General features: G+C 39.4%; 2 protein-coding genes across 2 annotated transcripts; both read left to right on the top strand.

The window, feature by feature from the left end:
* Nucleotides 1-1,313: 1,313 nt before the first annotated feature.
* On the top strand, nucleotides 1,314-2,241 carry LOC124294437. Its single transcript, XM_046739426.1, has 2 exons — nucleotides 1,314-1,495; nucleotides 1,627-2,241. The coding sequence occupies exons 1-2, from the start codon at nucleotides 1,406-1,408 to the stop codon at nucleotides 2,050-2,052; spliced, it is 516 nt and encodes a 171-aa protein (XP_046595382.1). The 5' UTR covers nucleotides 1,314-1,405; the 3' UTR covers nucleotides 2,053-2,241.
* A 5,584-nt stretch (nucleotides 2,242-7,825) lies between these two features.
* LOC124294436 lies at nucleotides 7,826-27,397 on the top strand. The gene is made up of 4 exons (XM_046739425.1): nucleotides 7,826-7,836; nucleotides 7,901-8,008; nucleotides 8,079-9,249; nucleotides 27,387-27,397. The coding sequence occupies exons 2-3, from the start codon at nucleotides 7,949-7,951 to the stop codon at nucleotides 9,228-9,230; spliced, it is 1,212 nt and encodes a 403-aa protein (XP_046595381.1). The 5' UTR covers nucleotides 7,826-7,836; nucleotides 7,901-7,948; the 3' UTR covers nucleotides 9,231-9,249; nucleotides 27,387-27,397.
* Nucleotides 27,398-27,891: the final 494 nt, after the last annotated feature.

The raw sequence follows: 27,891 nt of genomic DNA, 5'->3' as shown, positions 1-27,891 counted from the left end.
CTGAAAATCATCCTAATCTCGCTCTATTTAATAGAATAATTCAACAAACCTAAATCTTAATACCCAGTAACTCGCCAAAATTCTAAATCGATGAGTCAGTCAAGAATCTTCTCATCCGTTCTGGAAATTTTCCATTCAAATATTTCTTCAACATCGCACCCATTGATAATCTTGTATCACTGAGATCCCTCGTTTCCATCGAAATACCCTTTCGAACCGAGATTCCAACCCTTAATCGAAACCGCTGACAAATACCCTTTGTTCCCATAACGAATGCTCCCAAAATCGAACGAAATAAACAGAGGAAAACGTGGAACTATAGTGATGCTTTGGAAACAATATACTAAGCCGATTGTACTCAACGACCTGAACAAAATTCTGGACTCTGTGAAGGAGTCTGATCTCAAGAAACCGCACAATTCTAACTATACCATCGGAACTCCTGAAGATATTTGCTATTACCCAGGAGATACAGAAAAACGAATAGAAGAAAAAGATAAGCTGTTTGAGCCCCCAACGCTACCCAGAACGATTAGCGAAGAAGACGCAAAGATTAGAAAAACGGCAAAAATTATATCCATAAAAACGAGTCAAAAGTATTCTTTTTTAATTACTCTCAACGTCCCCGCTATCAAACCTGTCCTGTCTCTCTTCTGTCTCAACAGTCCTCAGAATTGTCGCTATTATACAAATCCCGAAAAATTAATCTCCAATTCCAACCCAGTTATAAGCAAATAAATCTGCTTGTTCGATCCCAACATTAAATGGGAAAGGAAGACCCTCCTATCGATAAAAAACGCCCAGCCATAGTACATTCTCCGCCTTCAGGCTGACGACTCAGATCACAAGTTAGTACGCAGGGCACCCAATTATTTAAAGGACAATTAGAAAATTTAGAGGAGACGAACGCGTCGGGAAACTCAAGTCTAACCCCCAAATAATCACAAATCTCGAATGAAAATTATAATCCAACAAATAAAAATTCTCCGGAGAACCCGAGAAAAACAGAAAAACCCACTCAAATACTTGTTCAAACGCCTGGGGCCGGATTCTGAACATTAAGTGAGTTCGAGTTAGTGAGTTCGAGTTAGTGAGTTCTACGGTTTTCCGCTCTCCATACTATTATTATAGTCGATGGTTAATGAACATCACGGTCTGTACCACGGAGTATAGATACAAGGAGTCTGAACGGTATCGGGGTTTTCATAGTATTAATGTACGCAATAATAAACCTAAATCATAGTTCTCTTTTCTGCCACTGGCTGCGCAAGTACTCAGGACGTGCCGTTGTTATTATTATTATTACACGTAAACATACACCATATACTAGCTCGCGAATGTTAAAATTAATTAAATTAAATATAAAATAAAAATTTATCTATTTAAAATTAATTTTAAGAAAACAATGGGTAGGTGTTGTGCTGTTCATGGTTGTCTTAGTGGCCGAAAGGCAAGTGAGAATGTAGAGAAAGTAGCTTTATTCAAAGCACCAAAAGTGAGTAACCTCAAAATAATATTGAAAATTTGTGTTATTAACAAATAATTCTAAAATTTATGTAGTTTTCTAATATTTGAAAAATATTTTTATTTATGTGCTTAAATATAAAAATATATATTACTTTTAAGGATGTTGAATTGCGTAGTAAATGGAGCTCAGCTTTGGGACAAGAATTAAAAGCTAGCAGTTTTATTTGCGAATTACACTTTAATCCAGAGAATGTGATTAAAACTGATCGAGAGATTTTAAAAGATGGTAGTGTATATGTGTATGAATACCAGAAAGTTCATTTGAGGAAGAAAGCTGAGCCAAAATCACATACTAATGACGACAATGAAAACAATTGTAGCTTGCTATTAAATAATGATTCTTCAACAATCTCTGATATAAATGACGATACGACAAGAAATATATCAATTTTTGTTGGCTGTGACGAGCATAAAAAAGAATTAACAAAAAAAATAATTAACAATTTCATAATAATGCGGGGGCATTTTCTAGTCAAATGTTTTAATAAAAGTGCTACGGAGAGAAAAGTTAAATGTAAATCCTAAAACTTTGTATTTAATTCCACATTTCTCAGAATATTTTTTTCCAGAGAGGTGTCAATAGCAACAAGACTTCCCGCGTAAGAATTTAAACGAGTGCTTCTTAAAAAGTGGCGCACTCTACCGGCAAAAAAATCTGTCCCCTAAATTACGACCATTCGTTCAACATTACGTTCAGACTCCTTGTATCTATACTTCGTGGTCTGTACAGAGCTTACCGATGTTAATTATTATTACGAAGTGGCACATGCTGTTGATAGAGGGCGATAGCTAAGAAAGGAGAGAAAAATAGATGTTAGTTCTGACCATAGACTTATAAAGATAGATTTAGCGCTCCTATAAGAGGCACTGACAGTTACGTATAAAGGACAGAGATATACCGGGAGTACTGCTCTCTCTCTCTTCAATCGGCGTCATGGTGGGAGCCAACGGAACAGTGGAAGTCGAACAGCTATAGATATAGGCACATAATTTCGCCTCATTCTCCTCTACCACCTCGATCCCCGCCACAAATATCGCCAGAGAGAGAGAAAGGAGTACTCCCGGCATATTTCTGTCCTTCAAATGTTTGCTTCAAGCGGCTCATAAGAGCGCTCAGTCTATCTTTATAAGTCTATGGTTCTGACGTTTATTTGTATTAACCATACATAACCTCTTATTCCTTCTCAAATGGTTGGATGTTGAGTATACTGCATACTTCTTATTTTAGAGTTATTTTTCGGATAAGAAGTCTGTTATATATTGCGTGCTCAACGCGAGGTTACGTTAGAAACCGGCACCACAGGCAAAAAAATAATAGAAAATACACGGGGTGCTAGTGGGTGGGCAATTACCACGAGCAGATAGAGAACGATTTATTAGCCGCTAGGTGGCATAGACCGCAAGTTCCTGAGCCATACACTATTCAGGTACGAAGAGCTTGACATCACACTCCAAATTTCCGTTTCCACAAAGACGAACACGAACTCACTTGATGTTCAGAATCCGGCCCCTGATTCGGAAAACCAATCCCAAACACATATTAAAATTCCTCATGAATTTAAAATGGTAAAGGAACCCGCTGTAAGTGCAGGCGTAACAGCTTTACCCGCACCGACTTATTATATTTCAATTGAGGATGCCCTAGAGGCAGTCGCGGTGTTTCACGGTAATCCGTCGCAGGTTAGAAGTTTTGTGCAGGGATGCACGCGAAATGGTCCCGCCTCAAGTCGAATCAAGCCTCGCGCGAATAATTCGTAATAAAATCAAGGGAGTAGCTCGACGTGTGATCGAGAACGAACAGTTCGATACCGTAGACGAATTAGGCGCTCGAATAAATGAACTTTATGGACCAGCCAAATCCGTCAATCTGTGTCAGGGTGAACTAAGGAAAATTTTCTAAAGGCAAAATGAAGACGTCGTGACGTACGCATCAAGGGTACGCGAAGCGATGGAAAATTTAAGAGAGGCATTTTTGCAGGAACAACGTAAAGACGAGTTCGAAGTTTTTACGCGAAATACTGAAACGGACGGCAAAGCCGCTTTTCTGCGCGGACTAAGACCCGAAATCGATGGAAAAATCCCCACAGTACTCGGTACTCTAAAAGAACTGGTCAACGTGGAGATGAAAGTAGAAATAAAAGAGAAAATCAAAATCCAACTTAGACGAGGAGATCAACCTAGTACAATTCAAGACGCTACGATAAATTACGCGATGTTTCAACGATATAATTCCGTTGTATGTGGAGCAAACGACCACGATAAATACGATTGTTAATGTAATTCAGACAAAAGCTATTACGATCACCGTAAACCTCGGAATCAAACTTATGTTATCCAGGGTAATCGAGCAGACTATCGGAATAATTATAACGCGAAAGATGCCTATTCGGATCCTCGACGTAACTCGAACACCTACCAACTGCAAAATAATACTAACCCAAGAAATCAATTTCCGAATCATCAAAATCGTCAAATAAATTACCAACCGCAACCCGATTACAATTCAAGAGAAAACCGTCCCAATCGACAACAGGGACCTCCGAATTTTAGTAATTAAGACAATTACAGTAACCCAAGGTCGAACTCTCCTAATCAACAAGATAAGAGAACAATTTCGAAATTTTCAGGTGAGTTGAAAAATTAAGGACGGAGCTAGGAATCGAACCTGGTATCTAGAGATGCTTTACCGGAGACTTACTCCACTGGACCACCTAGCCGCCCTGACTACAGTCGTTAATTTTTCAACTCACCCGAAAAAATTCGAAATTGTTCTCTTATCTAGCAAATTTCTCTCGCCAACAATATGATGTGTTGTATTTCATATCAGCAATAATAAACGGCCGGGCCGTTTAAGTGGTTAAGTGAATTGTATCCAATCAACAAGGTTATCCTAGAAATAATCAATATCGCGAAAATCGCTATCAAGGGAACAATCAATACTGCGGAAACACTTATCCCACGAATAATTCGTACCACGAAAGAACTTTTTCAAGGGACCCGAGCCCGCAGAGGCCACAACCAAATTTCAGACAGGGAAATCAGCGTCCAAATCAGGTACGACGATAATTAAATAATTAGACAAACGCGTTACACTCCGCAAACACATTATCAACCCTACAATTCGAACCGACCTAACGAATACCAGAGAGAATAACCACGCGAATACTGTCGATATTGTAGAAACTACGGTCACTCAATCAGCGAATGTCCAATTAAACAGTGAAATGGTAGATTAAATCAAATTCCGCGAGGAAATCGAGTTTCATTTTCGGGAAACGAGGAGAGCCTACCGAACGACGGTGTGACCTCGGAGGCTCTCAAAACACCCAACCCCACCTTATCTATTATACAGGGCGTACCGATAGAAAACTAGTAACGTTGCCTACAAGCGATATGGAACAAATAATTATAGATCCGCCTCAAAATCCCGAAAAAGTTCCCGCGTGCGTAGAAACCGTGGCAAAAGTTCCGAAGCTCAATTCCATATAGTTCCGGAAAATTTACCAATTCCACAGGACGGAATAATAGGATCCCAGTTCTTCAACCGAAAATCGAGCTCAAATAAATTTTGATAAAGGCATATTAGAATTCGGTAACGTACGAGTTTCATTTCTAAACCAGCAGGAAAAAACGACTCCGTATAGAGCGCAGACTGGCAACTGAGACAAACTCGTGGAGACCGAACTAGGCACCGAGGTTTTACCGCTCCCAGATGTAGAATCTAACGGGTGTCTCGGTTATACAAAATCCAATTTAAAGACAGAAATTTCCGAATCTCTTGAAGGAAAGGAAAAGGTCCAAAATCCGGAAAATGTTATCGTAATTCCATCGAGGACACGGTTTGGCATCCGTGTCAATCTCGAAAAAACTGAGTTAACCGAAGGGTACCTACCTTTGTTAGACGCAGGTGACAACGTCTACATAGGAAACGCGTTAGTGGCAAACCGAGATAGTAAAGCGTACCTTTACGCAATTAATACGTCAGACTCGGAAGTAAGGCTGAGGATTCCTAGAATCAGGTACTCAAAATTTTAAAATCAAGGGTAAGAATGCAAAAGAAACCATCAGGTATAAGAATATATCCACAAAATATCAAAAATATTTCGACGAATGCATAAAATATGAAACTGAATCTACGATAAAATCTAACGAATCCACAAAAAACGAAAATAACCCCGCGAGATACGACGAATATTCCAATAAATCCATGAAAAATAATGCCAAATCTGCGATAAATCCAATTGAATCCAATGAATCTATGAGAGATAATGATGAACGCATGAAAAATAATTAATGAATCCACGATGATACCAAGTGAATCCAATGGATATCCGTGAAAAATAATAACGAACCTACGATAATACCAAATGAATTCAATGAATCCGTGAAAAACAATAATGAATCTACAAAATATTCCAATGAATCCATGAAAACAGATGACTAATTTATTATAAATCCAAGTGAATCCAATGAACTTATAAAGTATAGAAATGAATCCGTGAAATATGAAAATAAATCTACTAACAATAAGTGTAAACGTAATTCCGACGAATCCAGGAAAAATAATAATGAATATTCCGACGAATCCATAAGAAATGATAATTCTATAGTACACCTGAGTGAATCCAATGAATTCATGAAACATGAAGATAGATCTGAGAAGAATGAAACTAAACCCAGTAAACCCACAACGAACGAATTAAATGGTGTGACAGGAAAATAAAATTCTTCCTCGATGTCAAAACTCGAATTGACTCCTCGAGAACTCAATCAACTCCCAAACCTTGATAATCGACACTAACCCTGTAGGTAGAAAATTAGTATAAACTTAATCGTCCTCTGTATTGTCAACCTATAGATTAGACCAGGTATCACGCTCCACGAGGAAAGACTCACACTGTGTTTGACCGCGAAATAAGCACCTCTGCCTGCACACGTTGTAGCAGACTGGCAGCAAAGCGAAGACGCTAGATCGGCGCAGATCAGCTGCGAATAATAAACACACTCCAGTTGTGAGCAGTCCTCGAGGAGTCTCGGTCGTGTAAACTACGATTTGTCAAATCTAACTGTTCTGTGTAATAGAACTTCGACCGTCTGTTGTCGACTAAACTAAGTTTGCCATTTAAGAAGGGTAACGTGATCTAGTATATCGACAAGTAGTAAGTAAATAAATTTATATATCTTCGCCTATACGCTTTTCTATTGTCTTGTAATTACTTTTGGTCCTCCACGTCTCCTCCTTGGGTTGTCTCTTCTATTTTAATAATCGAGCTAGCCGAATTCCTCATTCAATTATTTATTTATTAATGGTAAATTTATAAAAGGAAATTTAGGTATTGGTTCCTCAAACCAATTGGCGCCCAACGAATTTATGGAATTAATTAATTAATTAGCCTAGAGCCCTGTCAGCCGACGGACCACGGCCGCGGCAGGTGGTGTATATTTTTATTTAATATTCGTCAAATTGTCTTTGTAAAAGTACGCCGTCTTATTTGGCGCCCAATGTGGGGCACACGTGGAAATTAATGTTAAATTGTACATAAAGTAAATTATCAAATAATAGAAAATAAAATTTGAAATAACGTATATACTGTTCGAGAAAGTTCGACTAACGTAGACTGTAGCGAGTGTACAGCCGCATGTTTACCTTCTGTCGTGAACTTGAAACGGATTAATTTCTATGAGGCTGCGTTACGCTCGAATACTCTCTCTTCTTTTACATAGGCCTTTTCATCAAAATTTTTTTTTTGTGCGCATGCGTCAAGATCAGCCATGTTTTTCGTACTGTTTTTTGTAAACAAGCATGTTAAAGTGCCCGCGTCTAGAAAATAAAAGCAAATAAATATTAATTAAGGTATATTAATATAAAAACAGGAAAAAAAATTAAAGTAATAAGTGTCACTATTGAGAAATAAATTTTTGCAACTGATTGTAATCATGTTATCTGTACGAAAAGGAATAACAAAACGGTGTTGTTATGGAGTATGTAGAAGTGACACACGGTATAAATCATTCAAAGGCAATACATATTATTTTATAAATTTTCCAAAGCCTTGTCTAGAGTATCGCAAAAAAATTATCAAATCCTCAAGCAAATTACATATTAAAGCATGTGCAAAATGTACAAAATGTGAATTGTGGGTAAAAAAATGTGGCCGAAGTGACAGAGGTTTTAGATCAATCGATGATGTGACTAAGGATACTTATATTTATTCACTACATTTTCATGGAGAAAGTGGTCCAACTGAGAAGAATCCTGATCCTTTAAGCTACCAAGAATTTCAACAAATTAATAAATCAATCGATAAGGTAATGCATGATTATTTATACAACAATATGATTTTCGGAGTTATAACCTCAAAATAATTCATAGGTAGTCAAAGTTAGAACCAGCCTATTTGAAAAATATAAAAGAGCTGATATGGAAGGAGAGAATGAATCAGAAAAAACGAAAATAAACAACATTTCGACGGTTGCGCAGGTTGAGTATAAATATTATAATAATAAAATCGTATAGATTTAAATAAAAAAACTTTTTTCTTTTATTGTAGAAATCTACGGCCCATGAAGAGATTTTCAATGTTCCTGATGATACTGCTTGTTTTATTCAACAAATATTACCAGATCAATCAGCAGAGATGAGAATACTGGAGGAAGAAACTAACTGTGAGGGAACTAACAAATTTACAACGATAGAAATTCAAACCGACAGTATAAAGATGCGTAATAAAAGTGTTCAGGTGAAGTTGCAAAAAAATTCAGCTGTGGAAAAGTTTGTAAATGCTATACGCATTGATGAAAACAAATGTATATTTTATACAAGTCTGAATTTTGAGCAAATTCTAGCTTTGCATAGATTTTTGAGTCCAGCTTGTGACAACTTAGAATATTGGGGTAATCGAGAGACAAAAAATAAATCTTCCGAAAATAGTAATAAATACAAGTTGACATCAATGCAACAGTTAATTCTGGTGTTATTAAGATTACGCATGGGATATTTAATAGAAGATTTAGCTTACAAGTTCGATGTTTCTACAGGGTTTGTCTCAAAAATATGTACAACTTGGATTTATTTTTTGCATAATGAATTTACTACTGAATTAAAGCCATTTATGTTTCCATCTAGGAAAACGAAAGCTGAAACATTACCAAAAATATTTAGGTCTATAAAAAACATTCGAGTTATTGTTGATTGTGCCGAGTTTTTTTGTCAATCGCCAACGAATTTTGAACACCAAGGTAATTTATATTCAAGTTATAAAGCTCATACGACTTTTAAAGTATTGATTGGCTGCACTCCAAATGGTTGCATTAGTTTTGTATCTGATGTATTCGAGGGTTCAATATCAGATCCTGAAATATTTAAGCGATCCAAAATTGCAGACTTGTTGCAACCTGGAGATGTGGTACTTGCAGATCGAGGTTTCACCGTTCACGATATAGTTGAAGCAAAGCAAGCACATTTGAATATTCCTCCATTTTTGAATGGACGCGATCGTTTAACTCCACAAGAGGAGATGTTAACAAAAAAAATTGCAAAACAACGCATATATGTTGAGCATGTTATTGGGCGTATAAAAAAATTCCGACTTCTTCAAACAGTTTTGCCATTAAATATGCGTACTTTAATGTCACAAATTATATTTGTCTGTGCATGTTTAGTTAATTTTCAAACACCTTTAGTTTTCGATGAAGAAGAGTAGGACCATTATATCGTAAAAAGTAAAGGAAAAAAAAATTGTAAATAGAAATAATTTTATGAACTTATTAATTCGTATTTTATAAACTTTTTAATTAGTTTAATAACAATATTAATCTATTTCGTTCGTGCACTAAATAGATAATCTATTTTTATAAAGAACTTTGTAATTATTATGTAACCATATTATTGCAAAAATATACTTTACTTATTTAATATATTTTGTAACAATTATGTACTTTTTTTCTATGTAATAAGAGATAATAAATAATAAAAACAATATATGTATATGTATCTTCTTTAAAATGCTTTGGCATAAGATGTAATTCATGTAGATAAGTCAAAGGGTATTAATCGCCGTGGGATCCTCATTTCAAAATATTCAGGAGCCAAAATATTTTGATGAAAAGCACTAACATGTTCAAGTATCGGCTCAATGAAGTTTTTATCGTAAAAGATTTTTTCTACGGGATAACCCTGTGGAGTCCAAATCACGAAATCACACCACGATCTTTCTGTGATCGCCATTTGAGTTTGTACTTGATAATAATACTGGTGGGTTCGTCCTAACTTCATCGTAGTATTATTGACTGAAGTACAGCAGAATGAATTACGTTGCTGTGGCGTTAGTACATGTAAATCAGCTGGCTTAAATTTTTCCAATATTTTTGGACATTTAATTTCCAACACGCCTTTTGTTTTCTTCAAAGTATCCGTTACTAAGCCATCAGGTGATGCTCCTAAGCCTGGAAACTTGGAATTGACCCATAGGCCAGAATCTTCAACTATATAAGAAAATTTTTTGGAAGTGAAATTCTTATACTTCTGACGCGCAATTTCTTCATGTACTTGGCCATAGTGAATAGCTGCAGTCATGATTTTTTTATTAGTCCACAAATGAGAATTGACTAGGTTAAAGATTTGATCTTTTGTTTTCTCTGGACTAAATAGTTTAATTTTGGAAGCTGTAATTAATATTTTGCGAAATTGCCACCATTTATCATTTTCACCTTGAACTCCCGATGTTATGTCAATAGGTCCATAGTTATTATTATACACATTAGTAGTTAATCTATAAACCAATGTTTTTAAGTGACTTTTTCTTGGTTTATCCAGGTCGTAATCATCATATTGTGGTTGTAATATCAGTTGCCACATTGAAGGAACTTTCTGATTTGCATTTATAGATTGTAAATCAGACAATAAACAATTAATTTTTTGCTTGTCTACCGGCTTGGATAAACTTCTGCCAGGATCATATGATCTACGTTTTGTGATATCAATTTTATTTTTATACTGCATTTCATCAGCCTTATGTGCTTCTTTTTTTTTCGACCTTGATTCCAGGTGCATAATTTGCTCGTGCAAGGTAAACTATCTTCGTCAGTATCATCCACAAAATTTAATAAGATATATAATAACGCAGCAACATGCGAGCAGCGACCCATACTTGAAGCTTTACAATCACAAGTACCGTGAATAATTCGAGCATTCAAAGGATCTATCATCACAGAAACGCTATGAATTTCTTTTATTTTATAAGATGCGTGGACTTTGCACTTCATACAGAACATTTTATTCGCAGTAACACCGTTAAAAATATCAAAAACGTGGCCGCTCTCAACGTACAATTTTCCTCGTTTTAGTGACTTGGAAGTACTAAAATCATCTTTAGGACAGTTGTTGCTACCAAAATTTTCATTATCACTGTCATTGCTACCTTCATCAATACATGACGTAACTAAATAATGATATATGGAACCATAGTTAAAATTCTTGGGCACATCTTGTGTGGGAAATGGTTGCCAAATTTGAGGGTAATTAGTTGTTTGAATTTGTGGTACGTTTTTATTCGGATCACATTTCTGTAGAATATCCAGCCACTTCCCCTTGTCGACATTAGGATCAACGGGTATGTTATTGTGTAATGCATTTTTCACCCTGAAAAATGGATTTCTTTTAGTATACATACATATCAACTGTTATTGCATAATTTTTTGTCATATATAATACTACAGTACATGATTCAAAATTAATGACTGAAATCTAGCAGAAATTAAAGAACTTTAAGCAATAAAATTATAACAAATGATATATTGACAAATAAAAAAAAAATTACACATTTACAAAATTTAAATATCTTTGTATAAATTTTGTCAACATTACCTTTTTTTTATTTATTAATTTATTTATTTAGAATTGAAAAGTAATGTTGTCTTTAAAATTTAAACTGATTTCAAAATGTCATGTTGATCATCAAAATATTTAATTATTTATTTTATTAATTATAATAGTCATTATTTGTTAACTGAGATGTTATTGCAAATACTAATAGTTGATTGATATCATTAATTAACGAAAATTATTATTGTTATTTATTTCCATTAATTTTTTACAACAGTGTAAACAAGTATTGATACTTAACCTCTCAATCAGGACACTTTTTTTTCCTTGCTGTGATCGCCCATGGCATTTCAACCACCTTCTTAATTGTTCACAACTGTGTGCTTGCACAGAGCTGTAAACTAGTGAAGCACCATCAATAGTTTTTTCTAATAATTCATTTGAATGAGGAGATATTATTCCATTCCCAGCCATTGTTGGACAAAACAGTACGAAACTTTTGTTATTACCGCCAATTCAGCATGGCGGCTGCGCTTGCGCGCATCACATGATCAAAAGGCCTATTGTCTATATTCAGCGACAGTCTATCTCTCTCTGTCAAATAGCTTGCTATACTCTATTATATTTCTGTCTTTCTGTACTGAGTAACCGATATTCGTATATTACGCTTATATTGTTTTGTTATTTCTGCTATATAATATTACTAGTATTTATATTGTGTCCATACTATTGTATTATTACAGTGTATATTATCGCCAGCTTTATTCGGTCTAATTTAAGACTCCAGAGCCATTGGTTCCATTATAGAAGGTTTTAAATTAATAATCATTGGAGATAGTCATACAGAATAAAATTCAAATTGAAAATTTGTGAATTAGTTTTGGCGAGATCAAAGAGTGCAATTAGTCAAATTAAAATTTATTAGCGGCTATGTTTATCACACCACCCAAAGGTAAAACCAGGTTGCAAACAAAAACATTAAGTGAAAATTTGTCAAAAAATTCGAACGTACAAAATAAAAATATGTCGCGCAATGAGACGCTCCCTACGCCTTTTGGTGGGGATACGGCGAGCGGAGCTATTTCGAGTGAGTCCGTCCACACGACGCTTGCTGTAGGTGCGGGGACAGAGAGACTTCTCACTACCCAAAGCGCTATTATAAATAACGAATCTTTGAGTGTTCCCTTTACGACTGCTTCGCGGAAATTGCCGGGAAGGGGTGGGGGGTCACGACCAGCGACGCCGAGTCTGTATGATTTACCACGACATTCCCTAATAGAATAAATGTTAAATTTAGTAATTAAAAGATTAGACGCAATCGAGATGGAAAATACGCAAGTCACGACACTCGAGGGAGAATTAAATGATATGAAAGAAAAATGGAATAAATTTTTCGCACTGAATAGGGTTGAAAACCCGCCACGTCTCAACCATACGTCTGAAAGGGGGGGCGGGGCGGCCGACATCAGTGCGGCCTATATCAATCATACTTCTGATAGTGAAGAAAATAGTGATGTTAATAGAAATCAAAATAGTTTCGCGCATTTGTCGAACCATTCAACGGACACCGAATTGTTCCGATCGTCTGAAATCGGACAAGGAGGAAATTTAAACTGAAACGGGGAAATTATAAGAGAAAATATGGTAGACGCTAGATCGTTGAATACTTTAATTAATCTTGAGCTGCCCAGGACGTCTGACACCAGGCAACGTGATAATTTAATTCAAAATGTCGGTGATAGAGGTTTTCGTTGGGTTCATTTTCATAATGAAGATAGATCGAGTAATCAAAATGTTCGTTTGTCAAATTCGACTCGAGAATCGAGTATAATAAATCCGAATATAACCCAATTTGATCGACAAGTAAGAGAATTTCAAAATAATCGGGTGAAATTAACAGTGAATCACCGAACACCCGAAGGTGAGGAACTATCGAAAGAAACTTTCGTGACTAGAGAGGAGTACTTACGAATGTTTCAAAACGAAAGCCAACCAACGCAAAATAGGTTTTCATCTCAAAGATACGAATAATTCTCAAATATAACTAGGAGGGGGGCCCTCTCGTGGTCGAATGGTGAGTCGAGCGACAGTGACGAAGACGCGACTAACAACAGACGATACCGCCGTTCGCAGGAAAGGTACAACACTATCCCGACTAACAGATTCGGTGGGAACAGAATTAATTCACCACTGCTAGCAAATGAATGAGAACTTGACTTCGCGATGAAAATTGGTCGAATTGTCAGTAACTGGAAAATCTCATATCCTAAAACGGAGAAGGATCCCGAGCAATTTTTGTTAATTCTCAAAGATCAATTGGCCGTAAGTGGGTTACGTAAAGACGCGTTTATCCCCTGTTTGTCAAATGTTTTCGAAGGCCCCTATAGAGCATGGTATTTACTAAATCGACAATACTGGCGTAGTTGGAAAGACTTTACGCGTGCCTTTCGTTATCAGTAGGGAGTAAGGAAGGAAGATGCCGATCTTTTGCTCGAAGTACGCAATTTAAATTTCGAGAAAAGTGAATCTTTAATCGAATTTGCATGCCGCGCGCGACTTATCTTCGAAAGAATGTGACATCCTCCATCTTTCCGGGAACAGCTAAAACAGATCCACGTTAAATTCAATCCGCGATTAACCTTCGAAATTCTGAATCTACAAATTAATAGCTATGACCAATTTCTGCATTACATAAACGAGCGAAGTTACGTCTACCGTCGATCGTTAGACGCGAAAAGGGAACCACGCGGTTAGTCGTCTAAGTCAGAATTAAAATGTCTGCGAGACGAGTCTGACGACGATGATATAAATACGCAATTAAACCTAAGCTCGGACAGCGACGAACAACCCACTGACTTGTGCACTATGCAAAAGAAACCCGCGCGTACAAATAATTCGTCGAATAATTCTAAATCACTGGCAAAACAAAGACTTAAAAATAACCTCTCGCAATTTGGTAAGAAAAACCAAACCGCGATACCTAGCGCCGATGCCCAACCGAGCACCACGCCGACCCGATTTGTTCCGGACCCCACTAAAACACTCTGTTATAACTGTGGTGTAATTGGACACACCGCACGCATCTGCATGGCTAAGCGTCAGATCGTATGTTATATCTGCCGTACCATAGGCCACGTAAATGAAGACTGTCCAGCGCGTTCGGGAAACGGACAGGCCCAGCCGTAATCAATCCTCAGATTACCGCTGCTGAGGGCACGGATGAGGTAAAGAAAATCAAAATAAATATCGAACAAATGAAAGCATTAGATAAAACCGACGTACCCGTTGCAACTACCGAGTTGAACCCATTGCAGAATGAGGAAATTTGTGCAAACAATACGTCACTAGAAATCGGTTTAATGACTGAATTAATTAGCGACGCGGAAGTATCAGACGATGATACCGAACTGTTGGACCTAAATCTGACCTGCGACTAAAACTTAGTCAACAATCTCGACGAAATGAGTGATGCAAGGAACTTGAGCCCGGCATCTACATCCATGAAGGACGAATTAGAGCTGGAGGAATTGCTGATGAAAAAGCTAGAGATCGAAGATCGTTTCAATACGCTCCGAGCCAAGATTCAAACTCGACATGAGGATACAGAACCAGAAGCTGGAACCTCGGTCGAACCAGAAGATTCAGACGATTCCGGAGAAACCGTTGTCACCGTGAGCCCTGGGGCATTGGCAATCATTCGTGGAATATGGAGCCGCCCATCATCAAAACTGAAACTAACCAAACCTACAAGAGTTTCAGTAGTATAGCAAGGAGAGTTCTGAGTACAAACACCTTCTTTACCGACCGAGCCGCTCCGCGCATCTTGGACGCAAACCCTTGAAAGCTATCCCCACTCTCGTCAGATAAAACGTGCTCTGCCGTGCCGACTTGAGGTCAAAACGTGCAACCTTACCGACAGTTGTATCGGTCGACGGTGAAAATCGCACTGCCTTACCGACAATTCTTAACGGTAGAAGGTCAAAATCGTGCTGTTTTACCGACCAAAGGTCAGAGTCTCTATGTGGTGCTCGCCTGCCAACGGTAGAGGGCGCAGCAGGGGCGTGAACTTTTTTACCGACCTGGATGTCAGTTACCCGTCCCGCATTCTTTTTCCACGATAGGACTGTTGATGTGTAACATCAACCACTCCGAATTCTTTTCCCACGGTAGGACTGCTGATGTGTAACATCAACCACCCCACATTCCTTTCCCACGTTATCAACCACGCGACATTCCAAAATTATGGTTCTGAGACTTGTTTTTCACTTAATCGGATGCCAGTTTGATATCAATCACGTGACGTTTTTTTGGCTTGTAACTGTCAACTAAACTCAACAATAAATTTTGAACGGGTTCAGTCAAGACCAGAGTGCAAGGTCGACCGATAGCCGCGGTACATTCAGAGCCATGGATCTGCGGTGTTGGGTTACTATCGCTCTAAGAATGTTAGAAGGTGCGTGCGCATACACAAACATACGTACAGCTGCCCTATAAAAAGGACGCTCATCAATGCAAACGACCGTAAAGTCTCAACTTGTCAAGTATACGTGAGGTAAAAACTCAAGATGGAATCCGCGAAGTGTTTGAGATTGATCGATATTATGGAATCGGCGACAAATCATCATCAACAGCAGAAATTAAAAAATGGATAAGTTTCGGAAGTCAAAATATACGCCTTCTGAACAAAATTTTGCGAAAGGCTTTATCGATTGGAGAAAAGACGAGAATTATCACAACGATCGGACTCTTGAAAGCGCTCGCGGAAAAATTCAAACGTCTTCAGAAAACGGGTGGAGGTACGCGGAAAGTAAGAAGAAGCGATCGAGTTCACTGGGAAGATTTAGAATCAACTTTTGAAGGGAGAATTCGAACTGGATCCATCGTCAATTTGAAGCATAAAGATGTGGAGAGATTTCTACAAGACGCAAAGGTACTAGCTGTGACAAGACTAGAAAACGCTTTGAAGAAAGACAGGAGCTTGAAAGCCAACGTTATCCAGGCTTGTGAATTTGTAGTTAGAAAAGATGATCGCACGGTGGAAGAGATCAAATTTTTCAATACGAGTGATGAAATCATCCTCCAGACAACGGATATCAACGAATGGTTCATCGAAAACGCGACGGAGCGTTTGTTGAAAAAGCTGGAAGATTTCCAGGAAAAGGATTCAGGCTGGTCGTTACTTGAAATTATAAATCTTACCGTCAATGTTAACAAGTACGTGTCACTACGAGGCGGTGTCTTTACATACACACCACAACCCAAAGGTATTCAAGATAAGAAGGCTGTCGTCAACATCCGTAACAGCGATTCGTATTGCTTTATTTGGTCGGTCACCGCAGCTCTGTTCCCAGCCGACAACAACAATCCCAGTAAAATTACTTCATATCCGTGCTTCAGCTGAGTGCTACAATACGAAGGTTTGCTTTTTCCAATGTCTTTAGACCAGATTCCAAAATTTGAGAAACTTAACAAACTTTCAATCAACGTTCATGGTATAGATAGTACGGAAAAACAAAAGCGCAGTGAAATTGTACCCATTTATTTGAGCCGAAACAAGTCTGAAAAACCTGTAATTCATCTTTTAGCGATAGAAACTGAAATCACTGACGATGACGATGATGTTGATATGGATAATTATGAAAAAAATAGAATCTTTCATTTTATTTGTATTCGAAATCTGTCTCGATTAACAAGTTCTCAAATTTCTAAACGTAATGGTCGTACTTGGTTGTGCGATAGATGTTTGACTCACTTTCAATCTGAAAGATGTTTGACAAAGCACAATGTAGATTGCATGAATTTAAACAAAATCAAAGTTATTCTACCTACAGAGGAGGAAAAGATACTGAAATTCAAAAATTTCAAGCACAAAGAAACCGTTCCATTCTGCATTGACGCGGATCTGGAATGTTTACTGGAACCTACGCTCAAACAGATGGGTACAAGAGCAATTTATCAGAAGCATCTCCCGTATAGTATGGCTTACTATCTACATTGTGCGTTTGACGATTCGCTTTCAAAATTCAAAATTAATCGTGGAGAGATTTGCGTTCAATGGTTTGTGATTGAGTTAGCGGAATTGGCACATTCGTTAGAAGTTTATTTCAAAACTGTTGTACCGATGGAACCGCTCAATTTCAATCAAATCAACGAATTTCGTTCAACAACAGTGTGTCACATTTGTGAAAAACCGTTCACACCCACAGACGTAAAACATCGTGATCACTGCCATTTCACGGGAAAGTACCGTGGTGCTGCTCATCGAGGTTGCAATCTAAATTACCAAAATTCGCACACTATCCCAGTGATACTCCACAATCTGTGGGGTTACGATTCGCATTTTCTGATCAAAGCACTGGCTACATCATTCGGGGGCACAATTGAGCTTCTACCCGTAAACAAAGAAAAGTACATTTCTTTTACAAAATATGTCGAGGGGACCGATATAAAGTTTAGATTTATAGATTCGTACCGTTTCATGCCCAGTAGTCTTGAGAAATTAGCAACGTATCTCGGTGATGATCAAAAATCAATCACACAAAAATTTTATCGTAGCTCAGATAAATTTCAGTTATTGACTAGGAAAGGAGTGTTCCCGTACGAATACATAGACAGTTGGGAGAAGCTCGAGGACAGACGGCTACCATCCAAACAACAATTTTACTCAAAATTAAATTATCGGGATATATCAGACGACGACTATGCACATGCATGTAAAGTTTGGCAAACTTTTAACGTTCAAACTTTGGGAGAGTATTCGGACTTGTATTTACAGACGGACGTGTTTTTACTAGCCGACGTTTTTCAAAACTTTCGACAGAGCTGTTGGACAATGTACAACCTGAATCCGTTACATTATTACACCGCGCCCGGTCTGTCGTTTGATGCGATGTTAAAGTGTACCGACATCGAGCTCGAGCTTCTCACCGACATAGATATGGTCATGTTTACCGGAAAAGGTATTCGAGGTGGTGTGTCACAGTGCTCGAACAGATACGCAAAGGCCAACTATAGATACATGGGAGCGGAATTCGATCCCGAGGTCGAAGAATCTTATCTCATGTACTTTGACGTTAATAATTTGTACGGTGCTGCTATGTGCTTTGCTCTGCCATACAGTTCCTTCGAATGGTTATCAGACTTCGGACAATGCGACGTTCTTACCATCTCGGACGATGCGGAGTTTCGTTACATGCTGGAGGTGGATTTGGAATATCCTGAGGAACTGCATGAAATTCATAAAGATTTACCACTGTGTCCGGAGCACTATGTACCTCCGATCACGAATAGTAAGCAACCGAAATTGACGCCCACGCTACTTTCCAAGAAAAACTACGTTGTTCACTACAGCGTTTTGAAACAATGCTTACAATTAAGTCTAAAGTTGGTTCAAATTCACAGAGTTCTCAAATTCAGGCAAATCCCGTGGCTCAGAAAATACATACATTTGAATACCGATTTGCGGGAAAAATCTCACAACGAGTTCGTGAAAAATTTTTACAAACTGATGAACAACGCAGTTCTTGGCAAAACAATGGAAAATGTTAGGAAGTATAGAGATGTCAGGCTGATCACAAAATGGGATGGAAGATACGGTGCTAGAGCTACTATAGCCAAACCTAATTTTCACAGCTGCACCGTTTTCGACAAAGAGATGATTATCGTCGAAATGAGTAAGACGAAAGTCAAGTTGAATAAACCATTGTATGCAGGTTTCTCCATCCTGGATCGGTCTGAAACATATATATGTGATTTTCATCATAATTATATTGAGCAGAAATTTGGCAACCTAACAAAATTAATGTATACGGATACCAACAGTTTGATTTACAACTTTACCGTCCCCGACATATATGAACATATGAAGGAGGACTTGCATAAATTCGATCCGTCTGATTATCCGCTTGACAACGTTTATGGAATGCCTTTAGCGAACAAAAATGTTCTCGGCTTGATGAAAGATGAGAATAACGGAAAAATAATGCTATAATTTGTAGGATTAAGAGCTAAATTGTACGCATTCCGAGTCTTCGGAGATGAGAAAGACAATAAATGTGCCAAAGGTGTTAGAGGAACAGCGTTGAGAAAAATAACTTTCAACGATTATTTAAAATGTGATTTGAACCGTGAAAATCTGTCTACAAATCAGCATTTGATATTAAGTCGAAAGCACGAGGTATACACCGTAGAACAGCAGAAAGTGGCACTGAGCTGGAATGACGACAAGCGAATCGTGTTTCAAAACACAAATGACATGCTTCCGTGGGGCTACAAGCCTGCACCTTAGCTTTGTAATTTATAACTGTACCATGATGTATAAAATATTATTATGTAGGTTAGTGAATAAGAACGCTTCGAAATACAAAAAATTGTACAACGATGCATATGTCTGTCGATTGTCTAAAAAATAAAGATGCATACTTGTTATGCGTCGGGTAATAAATAAAGACACACAAACGTTTTTACAAAAAATTCATTTATTCAAATGTTACATGTCTGATTTGTTTATCCAACTGTTGTGTGTATTGTCAAAACCTAACGATTCAACATATGTTTTTCTTCCACGCTTCTTGAGCACCTTCTCCACCAGATAGATATCCGGATGTTCAACCTTGAGGAGCTTTTGTTCGTAGAAGCCACCAGCGATGGGTTGATATCGGTAGTCTTTGAGCTTGTACGTCACAGGATGAGTATTTTCCACTCGAGTTATCGTGAATATTTCAGTCGTCCAATTGGGAGTGTAACGTTTCTCGAAGACATTTTCGAATTTGCTGATTCGAACTTTGTCGCCGGATTTGAATTTTGCCGATATTGGGGGTATCGCTCGAAGCCCTCCGTACGCCTGACGTAATAACCGCCTTTCGTTTGCAACGGTGACATCCGACGGTTTCATTCTTACGCTTCGGTGTTTGGCATTGTTGTAAGCCGGAACCAAATCAGATGAGATATCGAGCCAGTTGTAGCTTCCTTGCATGCTGAACTGTGTCCACATTTCACCTTTCAGCGTGCGATTGAAACGTTCACAGATCGAAGCCTTTAAATTACTGTACTTGGAGTAAAGTTTGATTCCGTAACGTGTCACAAGCGATTCAAATTTCGAGTTGTGAAATTCCGTTCCTCTGTCGACGTGTAAATTTTTCGGCACCCGTCCTTGAACAAGCACAGATTCCATTGCCTTCGTAACATCATCTCCAGACTTGCTCTTCATCGGTACAGCCCACGCATACTTTGAAAAAATATCAATGACTGTGGGCATGTACTTGTAGCCTTTGTTTTGTCTAGGGTATGACGTCATATCAACAAGATCCGCTTGCCAGGTCTCGTCGATGCCGCGCACGTCTACATGTCGACGGGGGTAATTCCGGTGTGCAGGCTTATGCAGTTCCGTCACCAGTGCTTGCTTCTCCTCGTTCATATTCCAACGCTCTTAGTCGGGTGTCCAATTGAGAAATGTTATCAGCGTTTCGAATCGACAGGTCTCTGCCTGTTTTAAAGTCTGTGTAGAAGGTATCCAAGGCTTTCTCCGTGGTGAGCTCCAAAGCTTTGATCATTTGATCGAGGTTGTCGATTTGTTTTTGCAGCACGTTGAATTTTCGTCTTAAGATTTTTAAAGTTACAGCATTGTTCGGCTCTGCGGGATCTCCGACATTGCACAGTCTCTTGTTCCGTATATCGTAATGCCCGTTCGCTGTTATTTGAAATCCGACACCCGGAGGACCGCCAGTGCTCGCAGCCCTGTTTTTATCCAGATGCCGTCCAAACACGTCGACGCCCATCTCGGTAATGAATGCAAAAACTATGGGAGCTGCTTAATAAATGATTCCTGCTTCGCGTAGCTCTTCGATAATGGAGATTATTTCGTTATTGAGACTCGGATTTCACGCTGCCTGAGATGCCAGGAGTAAACGAAGACGCTCCGCTAGCTTGTTTGGATCATCCCAGAAAACGTTTTCCGTTTTAACACCTTGTTGAGTGATCATAGCTTGCGGAAGTAGACCTTTACTCTTTCGGCGAGGTGATGGGGAATAATCCATCTATTCGGCAATGACATTTTTGAATTTGTAATTGTTGTCGTTTCGAACAGCCCCATCGGATGAGTAATACTTTTTATGCGCGTTCGTTGCGAGGACATTGTTTTTGAAATTTTCCCGATCTCCTGCGCTCACAGAAGAACCGTCAGGCTTCTTTTTGAACAAAAGTTCCAGCAAACCCTTCGTTTTCGGGTAAAGCGTATCGCCAATACGAATGTAGTCACTCTCAAAAGATATCAATGAATCACCAATCATTAGTCCGTTTAAGAGGTTGCGTACACCGTACACGTTTCAATTCAATTCACCTTTTGTCTTCGCATCTCTCATCAGTGCAAAATACTCATCCTCGATTTTCTCGACCGGTGTTTCTACGATTGTTTCATCTCCTGTCGAAGCAAAGGAATCGTCCATTTCTGAGACAGTTTCATTTTTTGTTTCATTTTTCATCTGCTTTATTTCCTCTTTAATTTCTTCCACCTCTTGTTCTACAGGTTTAGTATGTTTTGTAACATTCACCAGTTCTTGCAACGGAGTCACTACTGGTTTAAAAACGTCACTCAATTTCTGCGTCGTAGATTCCTTGCCCGACTTGAGTAATCTGTGTTTTCGACGGATCGCGGCACTTGCTCGAGCGATCTGATGTAGGACATCTTTTTTCTTGGAAATTTCAGAGCTCTGCATGTTGACGCAACTGAGTCTGCAACGCTACTGCGTGTCGCGCTCGAAAACGTTTGATTTCATTTTTTTTCCAGGCTAAGAAAAGAATCGAATCCCCTCCTGTATCGTCCTTTGTTGAGCTCTCTGTCTTTGTCGATCACCAGAAACCCGTACTTCTCACCGCTCCAGCATGCAGAGCACACACTTTTAAACTCTGTGTGAGACATATCGGTGTTTACATGGTCGTTGTATACGTGTCTCAGGTTCATATCGTCTTGTTTGAATAACACGAGTAAGTTTACGTTGTCGCGCACGAGATGTTTGGGATTACGCGCGTACGTCTGACAGAGATAGAAACAGTCAATGTCGTGATGTCTACCCATGCAAAAGTAGGCTCTAATATTGTCCTCCTTCTCGCACGCTACATCATCAAATATAATTATTGAGTTGGACCGTGCTTCTACCGGTGTAATCACTTGCTCACGCTAGGTAAATGCAAAATACTCCGTATTTTCAACATGCTCCAACAATTGCTTCAACAAGTGGTTTTTAGGTTGGTTGAGAGATTTTGAGTAGATGTAGATATTTTCAAATCTGATTCCGTTGGGATGGGTTATAAGTGTCAGCAACGCATTAGTTTTACCACAATTCGGCGGTCCACAGAATATTGTACGTACACTATTCAGGAGTAGTTCACCGTGCCGTTTGTGCCTTTTGCCATTTTGCTCCGAAAGTTTGTCAAAATCCATCACGGGAAGCTTAGTAGATTGTTTCTCAAACCGCATCTCGGACATGTCTGATCGGATTTGCTATGAATATCCCGTTTTAAAGCACTTTTCTTCAGTCAACGCACGAACATGATCGCGTACAGAGGTAAACGAAGCAGCAGGCGGCAACATCGTGGCAAGGGTCTGGTGAATAAAATCATCAACAGCCTTCCAGTCGAATTTCATGTACCTGGTTATCAGTACTGTGGGCCTGGTACAAAATTAACAAAGAGACTCGCGCGGAGTGATCCGGGAATCAATCTTCTCGACGGAGCTTGCAAGGACCACGACATTGCTTACTCGTAGAATCGTGAAAATCTTGAAGCTAAAAACGAGGCTGATAGGGTGTTGGCTGAGAAAGCTTGGAAACGGGTTCTCGCAAAGGACGCAAATTTGGGTGAGAAGGCAGCCGCTCGAGCAATAGCTAATACAATAAAAGTAAAATCAAAACTCGGAATGGGAATTCGAAAATCGAAAAATGTGACCTTGAGAAAAATTATAAATGCTGCAGTACGTTTTATGGTTCCAAGCAACGATGCAAAAGTAGCTATCGAATCTGCGCTGAAGGGAGCTGAGAACGCCGTTAAAAAAGCGGGTGGTAAATGTAAAGTGCGAACACTTCGCGTCCTACCAGTATCTTTAAAAGTCGGTGGTTTTCTACCGTTTCTGATTCCTATTTTCGCTGGACTTAGTGCTACAGGCGCGTGAGCCGGTGGTGCGGCAAGTATAGCAAAAGCTGTGAAGGATGCGAGTGCTGCTAAACGAGAACTGGGAGAGAGCAAACGACACAACAAAACTATGGAAGCTATCGCGTTGGGCAAAGGGCTTCATATGAAACCGTACAAAACAGGTCTTGGTCTCGGTCTCTCAAACAACTAGATGCGATGCTACCACGTCGAGCGTCGACTGATAGGGACTTGTTGAAATATGCAAAAATCTTTAAGGTTCCGCATTTCCGCAGTTTTTTCATGCGAAACGAAATGCCCGAAAACGGTCCACGAAAAAACGAGTCAGCTGTAATCAACCTTGACGACAAAGACGGTCCGGGAACACACTGGGTTGCATACAAGAAACGCGACAATAATATCGATTACTTTGACAGTTTCGGCAACCTTCAACCAACCTCAGACCTCATAAAATACCTTGGCGTTGGTAGTGTTGAATACAATCATGAAAGGTTCCAGGATTATCACACATTTGAATGCGGACACTTGTGTCTGAAATTTCTAAGTGGTGAGCTATATAAACATGGTGCGTGATTCATCAAAGTCAGTCTACCACTCGCAATCATGGATGATTTGTCAACGTTAACGATTTCGGGAACCTCCTCGACTCTCGAGGCACAATATTTCCCACCGATCGAACTTGCTCGTGATAAAAGTTATGCTCTTGGCTTGGTAGAATTGTTCTTTTCCCAACGTTGATGTTGGTCACAATAAAATTTACGTAGCTGATAAAGTGATCACCATACCTACCGGCAGCTACGAAATTGAGGACATAGAGAAGTATCTTCAAAACGTGCTAAGAAATACAGATATCAGGCTCGTCATCAAACCCAACAATAATACATTACGCAGCGAAATCACATGCAACCACACGATTAACTTTGAGCCGAATGATTTCATTGCTTAACTTATGGGAGTCACACCATGAGTATTGGAGGTTGATGAAACTCACGAACCAGACGTGCCTGTAACTATACTCAAGGTCAACGCGTTGCGAGTCTAGTGCAGCATTACAACGGGCGCCTACGTCAATGGACACAAAGTGAACACTATTCACGAGTTTTTCCCGACTGTCCCACCAGGATATAAAATCGTGATAGTACCGTCGCACGTCATTTACCTTTCGATCACCGTCAGTATCATAGATCACGTTCAGCTCCGGTTAGTGGATCAAGACGGAGACCTGGTTAATTTTCCTGGAGAAGTTATTACTGTGAGACTACATATCAGATCGCAATAAACGATGGGAATTGTCTATAACAGACTGTCAAAGAGTAGGTATATCAGTAAGTCGGCATGCCCTGATCAAGTCAGTCATCGATCGATTCTCGAACCGTTAACACCTCGAAACGTGGAGTTCCTGATAGCTCTGGGTCTGAAACTGACACCTTTTGGAAGAGGAATTTCCGACAACTGAAAATCCGATTTTGCTGTTTTATCATCTGCTACGTACCATGGAGGAAGAAATCTTAAACATTCAAACACCAGTCGTCTTTGACGAATCCGTTGCGCATTACGAGATTCACGCTCACAAACCTTACGCCTCGTCAACTTTCAACAACAGCGATGAAATTCGAATCACCGTTCAGCATCAGGATTTATGCATATTACCCAACAAAAGTTCGGTACATATCCATGGACGACTCCTCAAACCTGATGGTACAGCTACTGTGAACACACAGCTCGTGAACCACGCGCTCTGTCATCTGTTTGAAGAAATTTGCTACGAAATTAATGCAGTTGAGATGGATAGAAGCAAGAACGTTGGCTTGACAAGTCTCATGAAGGGTTACGCTTCCCTGCACCCTGGTCAGACTTGGCTGACGGAGAATGCTGGATGGCTTGATGTAGAATAGAAGAAAAAATTGACCGATGCCGAGGGTAATTTTGACGTACTGATACCGCTCAGCATGATATTGGGTTTCGCGGAAGACTACCGCAAGATCGTTGTCATCGCTAAACATGAGTTAATTTTGACGAGATCAAAAACTGACATCAACGCAATCATGCAGACTCAATAGGAGGAATTCAAAATCACGATCAATGCAGTGGAATGGCTCATACCGTATTTGAAACTCGCGGATCAGAAAATAGTTGACCTACTAAATTTCAATAAGAGAGATCCGCCTATTTCAATGAGCTTCCGCAGTTGGGAATTGTATGAATATCCCTTATTTCCCACAACATTAAAACACGTTTGGACTGTGAAAACTTCCACTCAGCTTGAAAAACCTCGGTACGTCATTTTAGGTTTCCAAACAAGTAGAAAGAACAAGACCGGCAAGAACGCAAGTCATTTTGATCATTGCAATATCACGGACGTCAAGCTATTTTTAAACTCTCAATCTTATCCGTACGGTAACCTGAACCACAACATGAGTCGTAATCTGTACGCGCTCCTGTACGAGATGTACGCAAACTTCCACGCTACCTACTACGACACGAACGCCGAGCCGTTGCTGACAAAGAGTGAATTCCTCCGAGACGTCCCCTTATTTGTTATCGACTGTTCAAAACAAAACGAATCTTTGAAGTACGGACCTGTCGACATCCGTTTTGACTTTGAAGCTAAAGCCAACTTTCCCGCTGAAACATCGGCGTACTGCTTGATTGTTCACGATTGTATTGTCGAATACAACCCGCTCAGTGGTGGGGTGAAAAAGTTGGTTTAAAAGCTGACTCGTTCCCACCATCTCGCACAGTTCAAAGATGGAGCTTATCGTTGACATACAAGGCTTTCGTAGACCTTTCAACAATACCTTCACATTGAAAGAATTGGCTATAATTTCAATCTACTCGGAAGCATCTCCATCAATGTGTTTCTTCAAGCCACCTTACGAATGGGATTTACTGGACGTCAAATACAAAAGCCAAAATTCTTGGTTAGAACGCGATTTTCACGGTATACCTAGGAGCTGTGGAACCATACCGTCTGAGGAAGTTGAGTGGACCATTGAAGACAGGCTGTGCAAAGCTGAAACCGTGTCTGAAAAGGAGAAGAAAAACGAGCTTGGTTGCTTAAAATTGTCCTGAAAGTTCAAATCATCGATATGCTGGACTTTGACTGTCCGTCGCTTCAAACCTTGCAAAAGACTTCAGCTGTGTCTCTAAGATGTCACGTGCATACAATACCCAACGCAATCTGTGCAGCACAAAACGTTTTGATAATTCAAAATTGGCTACAAAATCATCACACTGTTCGGATAGCGAGGGTGTACGATTTGTGTTACTGCGCAGAAGCGTCTACAAGAACTGTCCCGCTTTCCTGGCGAATATATCATCCTGGTTATGATACTGTTGAATAGAATTATTGTACTATCGTTGTGAAGTAATTGTCAACTGTACCCTAAAAATTGTACTCAATAAAACTGTTTTTTAAAGAATATTCATGAAATAATTTTACACCTTCACCTTCACCTTAGCTCTTAAGAGAGAATTTCTTTCAATACAAAGCTCATGTAATATTCAACCTTGCTTTCCATACTTGACCGAGCTGATGTCACGAGCGCTGCATATTTACTCAGAATATATCACAGATTATGTCAATTATTATTATCCTTAGAAACAAGGAAGCATAGCATAAATATATTAGTTAGTCTATATAAAATATTTTATTATAACCAGTTCGTGGAGTAACCGAGCGCAACGGCGTAGTTGGACGACCAGCAACGTCAGCGTCTTCGCGCCCGCCAGATCCCGGGTGTAATCAACACCGGGATGAGGCGAGCGCGAAATCACGCGCTTCGAGGATGACTGTCGCGAGGCGAGCCTTTGTTCCAAAATTGTGTATTTAGCGAAAACCTCGAATTGTAAATTCAGCGAAAACCTCGCTCGCCGCCCGGCGTTCCAAGGGGAGTCGGACGAGCGAGCGAAGGCAGTCCCGTTAGAGACAGAGTAAAATCGACATCAGCGGAACCCGGCTCCTTCTAAGCTACCGCGTATAGAGCTATAAGCCCTTTTTCGATACCGACGATTAGAGCATGGTTCTCTAATCCTACACACGGCCGGAAAGGTTTCTCGCGTCGCGGTATAAGTCTTACGAAGCTAATAATAAGTGCAAAACGTTAAGCCACGAACTCCATTGAGCTGTGTAGTCTGTAAGCAAGCGTGAGTGTGAAGGCGTGTACACTTCGGCGAGTTCGAAGCTGAACCTGCGAAGCGTAAGAGAGGGAGAGAAAGTGAGTAATATTAAGACAAAGATAATTGTAAGCTTCCTTGTTTCAAGAATTCTCTGCGTTTGGTTCACTTCACTTATTAAACATTTTAATTTGGCTTTTCCATCATAAACATTTGGTACGATAAATTGAAATCCTCCAACCCTATTCCCGAGGAACGCCCTGTAGAGGACGTTCACCTCCTAA

Source organism: Neodiprion lecontei, chromosome 5, assembly GCF_021901455.1.
Source record: "Neodiprion lecontei isolate iyNeoLeco1 chromosome 5, iyNeoLeco1.1, whole genome shotgun sequence".
NCBI classification, from domain to species: Eukaryota; Metazoa; Arthropoda; class Insecta; order Hymenoptera; family Diprionidae; genus Neodiprion; species Neodiprion lecontei.
Note: the sequence above shows the minus strand (reverse complement) of the source record. Positions and strands in the feature narration are given on the sequence as shown.

What these genes read in the sequence shown, in the direction of transcription:
- LOC124294437 (XM_046739426.1), top strand. Translation starts at nt 1,406, where the DNA reads ATGGGTAGGTGTTGTGCTGTTCATGGTTGTCTTAGTGGCCGAAAGGCA. An exon ending in CTTTATTCAAAGCACCAAAA is followed by an intron (nt 1,496 to 1,626) that starts GTGAGTAACCTC and finishes ATTACTTTTAAG; the next exon opens with GATGTTGAATTGCGTAGTAA.
- LOC124294436 (XM_046739425.1), top strand. Translation starts at nt 7,949, where the DNA reads ATGGAAGGAGAGAATGAATCAGAAAAAACGAAAATAAACAACATTTCG. An exon ending in ACATTTCGACGGTTGCGCAG is followed by an intron (nt 8,009 to 8,078) that starts GTTGAGTATAAA and finishes CTTTTATTGTAG; the next exon opens with AAATCTACGGCCCATGAAGA.